Raw genomic sequence first — 9842 nt, 5'->3', positions numbered from 1 at the left:
TCAGGGAGCACAGGGCTGAGGTCATGTAGCCCGTGTGCTGAGTTGCCCAGAAACGGAGGACTCATCGTTGGTCCTTTTCTCGAAGGTCCGCCGGCCTAACTTTTCTGGGACACGCGATAAATGTCTGTGTTTACGGAGATTACAGTGTCTGTCAGAATATCCGAGGCCAGATGCCTTGGAAAATCCAGGATATAAGGTGGGCTCCCTGAATGATTCTAGAAAGGATTCCTCTTGTTCTTAACAATCCTCCTAACACTGTGAAAGTAGAGTTCTTTCCTTTTTTTAAAGGTAAATAGTACAGTGTGGGCAGTGGGGGTGCCATGCTAAAATTCTCCCCCGGCGCGTGGGAGACCCAGGTACAGTTCCCAGCCACTGCACCTCAAACATAGCCACCACTTGTCAGTCAGTGGAGTCTCCCATGCTGCTATGAAGCCCAACAGGTTTCAACGGAGCTGCCAGATTTAGAGACTAGGAAGAAAGGCGGGGCGATCTGCTTCTGAAAATCAGCCCATGAGAACTCTATGGGTCCAGCCCTGGTATGTGTGGGGTTGCCAGGCATGGGGCTTCATTCCCCAGCAGCCAACACTAACGACAAACAACACAGGAGGACCAAACAACACAGGAGGACCAAACAACACAGGAGGACCGAACAAGGACTTTGGAACTAGAATCCCAGCCCCACCACTTACTAGCTACGTATTTCTTCATTAGAGAACCTCTCTGTTCCTCAATGTCCTCATGTGGAATTATGGCCAACAGTACCTACCTCACAGGTGTTGTGAGGATCAAAACGGCCTCAGGTGCCTGCATGCAATAACGATTCAGCACATAACTCTTTGTAGTGTGTCATGAGCAAAAGATATTTGGAAATGGTAGGTAGAAAACAATATTGGTGATTCACCCATCAAATATCACATAGAGGCTCTCTGAGGCACCATGTTAAAATTAGTGCAACAGCTTGAGAGATGGCTGAGTTTTCTTTTATTTAAAAAACAAGCTTTTATTATGGAAAATTCCAGGTATATGCTAGAGAGACCAGTTTAAAGAACTCCTAAGTACCCGCCATTCAGCTTTACAAATTACCCATATCTTGACACATCTGATTTCATACACAGCCACCATACCCTTGCCATGATGTGTTTTAAAGCAAATCTCAAGACATCAATTCACCTGGAAATGATAGATGTACTAGCAGATGACATTTAAAACAAAAAGAACCTTAATATTATCAACCGAACATATTAAAAATGGTTTGTTAACAATAATGTAATTCTAAGGTGACCATGAAGCCTTGGCGGTGCAGTGTTTAAATTCGTAACTGCCAACCCAAAGGTCAGTGGTTCAAACCCACCAGCCACTTGAAGGGAGGAAGATGGGAAGCAGGCTTCCGTACAGATTCCAGCCCCGGAAGCCCCATGGGATGCTCCTTCTGTTTCACGGTGTCTCTCTGCGTCAGAATTGATGGCAGCAATCTTGGTGTGGGAATTTAAAATTTTATTTTAAAGTGACCTCCTGGGTGGAATAAGCAGTAATTCCTTAGAATTATCTAATACCCGGGGTGACTGGATGGCAGGCATTGGGACAGACTAAGTTTACACTTGTTGCTGAGCGTAGTAATTAATAGAAATATCTAGTGATTCCATCTCTTCTTTTCATTCACTCTGGGCCAGAATGTTTTCTTGTACCCACACCCATGTCCTCTTCATCTCGAGATGATCAAGCTTTGCTTCTCTAAAGTATCTTGTCTTTATGTTGCAGGAGCCCTGGTAGCATAGGGGTTACAAGGCTCAGCTGCTGCTTGAAAGCTCCATGGTTCAAACCCAAGAGCAGCTGCTCAGGGGAAAGATGACGCAGCCTGGGAGACCCTATAGGGAGGTTCTGCACTGTCCTATAGAGTTGCTATGAGTTGGTATCAACTCAATGGCAGTGGGTTTGGTTTTTGGTTTATACCCAGGAGGTGTCTGGGTAAATGCTCCTGGCTGGGAATAATATTACAGGTGTCTAGTTGGTTGGTCCTGAATTTATACCAAGTTTTCCCAGAGGCTGTAGCTTTCTCCAGTGACTGCAGCAAGATATCTAGTGATTTTCTGGGTTTCATTTTATGGCTTGAAGGGGATGGTGGGAACCTGCCCAAAGCAGCTACTTCAGTGACAATGGACAAAATCCCCGCTAAAACTGTCAAGGCAATATAAAGGATTACATTTTCTTTGCATTTGTTCTCTGGGTGAAATCTCTGGGGGAACCAGTTGAAACCAATTGCTGTCACGTCCGTCCCAGCTCACGGTGGCCCAATGTGCATTAAGTAAAGCTGTGCTCCCTTGAGTGTGTAATGGCTAGTTTTTCAGAATACCAGCACCAGGCTTTTCTTTGTAAGGGGCCTCCAAGTGGACTCAAGCCTCATTGACTGCTGCTTGTGTTAACTGTTTGCATCAACAACGGACATCCAAATCAATATCCTTTTAGTAGAATCAGAACGAAATTGGGAACCAAAACTCCGCCTCATATTAGCTATACGACCTTGGGTCAATCCGTCAACCACCACCCTTCTTCTACACCTTTTCCCACCCCCACAAACCCAGGCAGGCCTCTTTTTCTGCTCCCTCATTCATCCGTATTTCTATGAGTAGTTACGACTATCGTGACATTTTAAAATGACTTGTCCCCAGAGTTCCTTGACAAGCTCAAAGACAGGAGTCCTGTCTTATTTAGCCTGGTGTCTCCAGGGCTAAGAAGCGTGGCGGGCACCTTGAATCTAGTGACTGTACACAGATGGGCCTGACTCCCCACTTCTGTAAAAGTGAGACTAGGTTCTCCTTAAGGTTTCTCCCGGTTCAGGCTCATGATTCCTGAAGTTGTTCATCCAACTTCTGAGGAGACCGACATAATTTCCCCGTCTTCTCTGCCCGCTGATTTGCCCCCGCCCCTGTGGCTCCTCCTCACACATGCACTAACCTATCTTTTCCTCTCTTTGCATGCTGGTTCTCAGGGCTCCCCGGAATAGTCGAAGTCGGTCTCATCATGGCGGAGCTCAAGGTGGAACTCCGGGCCAGTGTGGACTGGCAGAAACGCTGCCTGGCCCTGGAGACCCAGCTTTTCCGGTTCCGCCTACAGGCCAGTAAGATAAGGGAGCTGCTGGCTGACAAGGTGAGTTCCCAGGAGCGCAAGCTGCTCAGCCTCACTGCAGAGGCCCGCGTCAGACAGGGAGCCTTGAAGAAGGTCGTCTTCCGGTGAGAAACCTGTCCACACACACACAATGAAACCCTAGGTAGTATTTCTTTTTTTTTTTTTTTTTAAGACCAACATCAAAGCTGCTTGCCAAACTGTCACTTTGTATTTTGACGGTCCCTCCTCCCTCCCCCAATTCTTATGGCACACTAAAGCCATGGTGCGCGTCTTGGTCTTCGGTCACCTCTGGGGGCGTTGGGGCTGCTACTCCGTGGACAGTTCTTCCGTGTGGGGAAGGAAGAGCACGTCTTAACAGAGAAGGAGGGGAACCCCCACCCAGTCGCCCACTCTCTATTACGCACAAGGGCCAGGCTTTGGAGCCAGATGTGCCCGGCTCTGCTGCTGCTTAGCTAGGTGGTGGCACCGCATTCAGGCAAGCTCCTTCATCTCCTAGGCAAGGTCACAGAATGTGTGCCTTTCAGAGTGACTCTGAGGATTACGGGAGCCACCCAAGAAGGTCCTGGCAAGACAGGGGTCCTTAACTGAGAACCATTGTTACCTTTACAGGCTTTGGTGGGCTGGGCTGGGAAAGCGACCACCATTCCTGCTGTTTCTGTGGGAAGGTACAGTACAAATGGCCGACTGACAGAGCTGCTTCAGAACGGAGCCCCTGTCGAGAATGGGGGCCTGCACTGTAGCCATCTCTGTCTGCCTTCAGGGAACCAGCCATTCTTCCTGTGAGATTGTTTTTTTATCCACCTGCCTTCTTTTATAGTTAAAAACAAAAGCCCTTCACTGCCACGGTGCCCATTCTGACAGAACAGAATGATCCCTGTGAGTTTTCGAGACTGTAAATCTGCATTGGAGTAGAAAGCCTCGTCGTGCTCACATCTTTTGTAGTACACAGGGAAAACGGCTCACTTTTCTTCCAGACAATGTCGCCGTCTGGATGAGTGGGCCTGGGCACGTGATTTACTGCATTTGGGAAGATAAGTCAGTAGTGCATCTCTGCATGTCCATAGCTGAAAGGAGTGGTCCTGGACTAGAAATTGGGAAGCTTGGGTCTGTTGACAGTGGTGTCACCTAGTCCAGACTTTGCAAACCAGAGACCGTCAAGGTTCATGTGGATGGCTGCAGGTACGAGTACGAAGAAGGGATGCGCACCTTAGACGTGGGTTCTCCAAGTGGAGTCCTAGGACCACTTGTGTCACCTGGAGCCACCTGGAGTGCTCTTCCTACATGCATATTCCTGATCCCACTCCAGTTCTCTTGATCTCCAGGGGTGCTGCTAATCTGCATTTTTGTTGAGCTCCCAGAAGATTGTTTTGTACATTGTAAAGTTTGAGAGGCTTGCCTTTGGATGTGGTATTGGAGGGAGGGGGCAAAGGAAGGAAAGAATAAGTGGGGACCAACTCCAACAGAATAAAACATGCTCCAGGGACACCCCTCAAGCCTGAAACTGGACCACCTCCCATCCCCCATCGGTTCAACTTTCAGCGAAATGGTAGGCCAGTATGGTGAGCGGTAACACCAGGCAGGTACACACTCGTTAGAACAATCAACCGTATGAGAAAGCTCAGAAGGCAGAGAAACAGACAACCCCCAAAAACAAACTCACTGCCATTGAGTCCATTCTGACTTACAGTGCCCTTTAGAGCAGAGTAGAACTGTCCCTGAGGGTTTCTGAGAGTGCCCCCTGTACAGGTCTAGGGAGCCCATCATTCTCCTGCTAGAAAGCAGGACGGGATAAGGAGAGAAGGAAGAAGGGAATGGTGAACCCAGGGAGGAAGTGAGAAGAGTGCTGTGGGGTTGGCAACCAGTGTCACAAAGCACAATTCATCACCTATTAGAATATCGATTTGCTGCAAACGTTCACCCACATTACAACTCAATAAAACAAAGCCCGAATACTCATGTAAACTTTTAGCAGACAGTAATTGCTTCATAAAATTAGGTATTTATGGGTCTTATCTTAGAAATTGTAATCAATGGTAGCTGTTCAAGGAGCCCTGGTGGTGTAGTGGTTTCGTGTTGAACTGTGATCTGCATGGTTGGCAGTTCAAAACCACTAAACAGTGACAGTCTCAAAACCTCACAGAGCAGTCGCTGTAAGTCAGCATGGACTCGATGGCAGTGAGTTCAAACAATAAAACATCCTTCCGCGGGAGAAGATTTCTGTGGACAGAGAACAAAGTAAGTATAGCCCCTCACCTTCTGAAAGACTGAGAAATCCCAGATGACGTGTAAAATTTCCTTTCAAGCGCAGAACTGAGCATTGAAAATAGAGAACCCTTGGGGGGTGGGGGGCCAACACTAAGAGGGAACTCCTAAGTGGTACTCAACTCTGCCAGCTGAGCCAGGTAACCTGGGGTGGCTGGCCTGCCTCCCTTGGGAATGGAGGGTTTGCGTGCTAACCTTCCTGGAGACTGAGATGAGGTCCAGCCATTTGGAGTTGAAACTGAGGTTTACGTTTAATGTCCAGAATTTAATGCCCACTGGAGGCTTGACCTTAAGTAAAAAGGTAGATGAGGCAAAGAACATCAGCCGCCAGCCTAGGGAGATGACAGACAGCTCCCTCCGACTTGGCCAAGGTTCTGGGTGGAAGAAACAAAATAAAAGAGAAGTCTCCCCTGAGAACCTGTTGATCGCATTAGTCTAACATTTGAATTTCTACTCCCTGTGTGGCATTACCTCTGGGAAATGTTGTAGAAAGAGACACAAAGCCTCTGGGGAAACAGGACTTCAACCCAAACCACACAGGATCCCCACAGGGGAAACGGACGAAAAACCTGCTGCCACGGAGTGGTTGCTTCCTCCCAGCAACCCTGCGGACCGAGCGGAACTCCCACGTCGGTGTCCACGGCAGTCAGCTTTACGAAGCTGCCACACCTTTCCCCCACGGAGTGACTGCTGGGTCAGACCACCCACCTTTCAGTTTGCAGCTGAGTGCTTCAGCACTGTGTCACCAGCTCTTCTGGGGAAAAAGCCTTAGTGACGATGAATGTTCAATTAAAACTACTAACAATTTGAGGAGGTAATCTATAGTGAGTAAGAGACCATATGTACAGATACTTGGTGGAGACCCACCAAGAACTCCAAATAATCGAAACGTCAGCAAGAGATTATGCAGTAAATGCACTTAAAACTGTGGAAGATGATAAAGAAGAAACAGAAAATAAAAGAACCTTGGGCTATCCAAAAGAATCGTCAGACTTGAAAAAGAACCAAACAGAACTCCTAAAAGTGGAACCTATTTTCCGTGAAAGACGACCTTTTCAGTGAGCAAATTGAGCAGCAGATTTAGACCCCAATGAACACATAACTAAGTGAACAGGGAGATAAACCTGAGAAAATCACCCGAACTCAGCACAAAGACACGGAGACTGAGGTGGAGAGACTGGAACGAGAACCTGTGGCCACCACATAAGGTTTTAAAAATAGAGACGAGAAAGAGAGAGGTTCCTACTTACAGAGTTAATGGCTAAAACGTTTGCAAACTTGAAAGGTAGGTGTAGGAAGCCTCAGATTGAGGAGCTGGAATGAGGCTAAGCAGGAGAAGCAAAAACAAAATCCATGCCTGGTGTATGTATGCATAGCTGGGCCACAGGCTGACTGCCCTAAGAAAGAAAGAATTTAAGATAGCCGGAGCTTTCTTCGCCTGTAAATATTTACCCTCGGGGCACATCTACTCTGCCCTATAGGGTTACTACGAGTCAGAATCAACTCAATGGCATCGAGTGGTTTTTCGGTTTAAACCAGACAGACTCAATGTTTATTTCTTTCATAGGTAATGTTCCAGACATAAGCAGTCAACCCCTGGGGTGACACGCTCTGCATCTCTGAAGATGGTGCACTCTGAGCTCCTCATTTCACCCCATTCCTATTAAGCTCGTGACACAAAGAAGGCATACATTCCTTCTGCTTCTGTACATTGGCCAAATCATATTCACAGGGTTATACACAGCTGCAAGGAAGATCGAGAAATGTAGTCTTTATTCTGGGAAACCATATGCGCAGTTAATAGTTTGGGGTTCTATTTATATGAGAGATGAAAGCATCGATACTAGGGAATAACTAGACATCTGTAAGACTCGGGTAATAGGATTGATAACATAAAAACAGAGTATGTAACTTTCAAAATCAGTGCAGGAAATAGAAGTCGAGTCTATTAAGTACAGGCTGGCGGGGGTAGTGGGGTGGGGCAGTGGAGCCCAGGAAAAAAGAAATAAATAGAATATGATAGCAGAAATAATAATGTTCATTACAAAACTGGTACCCACTCACTCAGGTGAGCCATCTCAGCTGAGTGCCTAGACTCAGAGCTCCTCTGGCCAGCCCTCTCCCTACCTGCTCCCTCCACCTCTCCGCAATGCAGCTTGCAGGGGGGAGGAGAGGTGTGTGCGCAGGGAGAGGTGGCACCACTCACTTACTGAGAGCCCTTGTGCAGGGAGAGGAAAGCCTGATGCTTCCTAGGGAACCTCTCTGCTTGGGGTCACACACTGCCAGGTGGCTGCTAAGGCTTGGAAGAATTTCTGACCTGTCTTCCTCCTCCCACTATGTGCAACTGACTCATACCTCCCTCATACAGAACTGCCAGTCTAGAAGTGGAATCTTTGTTGTTGTGCCAGTTGGGTGCCATTGAGTTGATTTCAACTCACAGAGACTCATGTGTCAGAGTGGAAGTGCCCTGTAGGTTGCCTTGGCTGTAACGTTTCTGGAAGCAGGCCACCAGGTCTTTGCTCCAGTAGAGCAACTGGGTAGATTTAAGCTGCGAATCTTTTGGTTAGCAGCAGCCGGGCAATTAACTGTTGCACCATGTGGACTCCTACAAGTGGAGTACTCTGTGCTTACAAAAAAAAAAAAAAAAAATCAGAGCAAACATCAAGCCTCCAAATAACCCCTCATTTAAGGACCAGGAGCTAGCTGAAGGATGAGGAGAAGAGGCTGTCTAATCCTTAATTTTGCTGTCATACCTCTCAAAGTCTGTGAGCGGTTGTCGTGGACCCCAGATAGCCAGGATCACCCCATTCCAGGGTCAGCTGGCCCCTGTGCACACTGTCTGTTCTGTAAAGCAGTCCGAGGGAGTGGCTGGTGCCTTGGAACCCACAGCTCGCTCTGCTCTGGGGGAGTCATTTCCCTCAACTCTCTTCCTTGGCCTGCTTCCTGGAGAAGTGACAGTACTAAGCTGGTCAGTTGAAGAACTGATACTCTGCTGAGAGGCCGTGTGCATGGATATTTTAATGTGATTGATCCGTAGACTTTTCCATTCTTGTTTAAACCTATATCTGTTATCCCATCTGAAAAGTGAGGGTATACTATCTATCTGCAAAAGAGCTTTATAGGAATTGTGATGAATAGATAACATTAACATTAGAACTAACTCGTTTTTAATGTTCTTATGTGCATACTTCCTGTCTGATTGCACAAAGGATTTGAGTGAATTTCTAAAAGAAGGAATAATGTAATAAAGCATCCCTCTTTATTTAGCCCCGAGATATTCAATTGAAGTGGTATTTTCCAAAGTCCTATTCTAATCCAATGGACTATACTTCCCCTTTTCCAGAATCCCTTACCAGTGTTGACAACAAAGATTTTGAAATAACTTTCAGATTCATATACCAAAATCTTATAGTCCAGGACCTGTTTTTTTGTTTTGTTTTGTTTTAATGTATAAATGGTTCAGTTCAGCTCACTTAAACAAAAGAACAATGAATATCACTCCTTCTCCCTCAGACCAGAGATTCTACAGAAGCAGCAATTCCGCTTAGGCACCAGCTTCCCAGCCTGGAAAACATCCTTAAGTAACTCACACTTTGTGAGAAGGCCAGGCCCGCCAGGAGACTACAGGGGCTGTCAGGACTAGTTGGAAATGTGTGGAAGTCTGCATGAAATCATCAGGATATGTCTTTGCAGATCTCTGTGCTGAGAGAGCTGGTTGCTTTGGAAGTAGAAGCCTTCTAGAACTTTCATTCACTGTGCATACCTCTCTGTGTGTGCAGGTGTGTGTGTACATGTAGAGAGAGATTTTGATTGTTCTCTTCCTAACCTCCAATTCATTGTTATTATAATTTATTGTTATAATACATAGCTACTAAATTTTTCAATACATTATATCCTGAATACAACAGATTGAAAATCAGAGGTGGCATATGATGTCTTTAAAGTCCAGTTCAACACGGCACATATAACACATCATAAATATATGAATGGATTTTGAGCTCACCCTTTTTTTTTTTATCATTTTACTAGGGGCTCATCCAACTCTTATCACAATCCATACATACATCCATTGTGTAAAGCGCATTTGTACATTCATGCCCTCATCATTCTCAAAACATTTCCTCTCCACTTAAGGCATTAGGTCCTCATTTTTCCCCTCCCTCCCCATTCCCTACTCCCTCATGAGCCCTTGATAATTTATAAATTGTTATTTTGTCATATCTTGCCCTGTCCGACGTCTCCCTTCACCCACTCTTCTGTTGTCCGTCCCCCAGGGAGGAGGTCACATATAGTTCCTTGTAATCGGTTCCCTCTTTCCTACCCACTCTCCCTCTACCCTCCCAGTATCGCCACTCACATCACTAGTTCTGAAGGGATAATCCGCCCTGGATTCCCTGTATTTCCAGTTCCTATCTGTACCAGTGTACATCCTCTGGTCTAGCCAGACTTGCAAGGTA

General features: G+C 46.5%; 1 protein-coding gene across 1 annotated transcript in view; it reads left to right on the top strand.

Moving 5' to 3' along the window:
• Positions 1-3003: 3003 nt before the first annotated feature.
• PLEKHH1 (pleckstrin homology, MyTH4 and FERM domain containing H1) overlaps positions 3004-9842 on the top strand; it is a 57161-nt gene continuing 50322 nt past the window's right edge. The window contains exon 1 of the mRNA XM_004698664.2: positions 3004-3144. Within this exon, the coding sequence (XP_004698721.1) occupies positions 3019-3144 (126 nt within the window). The 5' untranslated portion in view covers positions 3004-3018. The remainder of the gene's footprint in view (positions 3145-9842) is intronic.

Source organism: Echinops telfairi, unplaced genomic scaffold (genome assembly GCF_000313985.2).
Source record: "Echinops telfairi isolate 266 unplaced genomic scaffold, ASM31398v2 ScPeMD7_18;HRSCAF=68, whole genome shotgun sequence".
Taxonomy (NCBI): Eukaryota; Metazoa; Chordata; class Mammalia; order Afrosoricida; family Tenrecidae; genus Echinops; species Echinops telfairi.
This window is presented reverse-complemented; position numbering and strand designations above follow the sequence as displayed.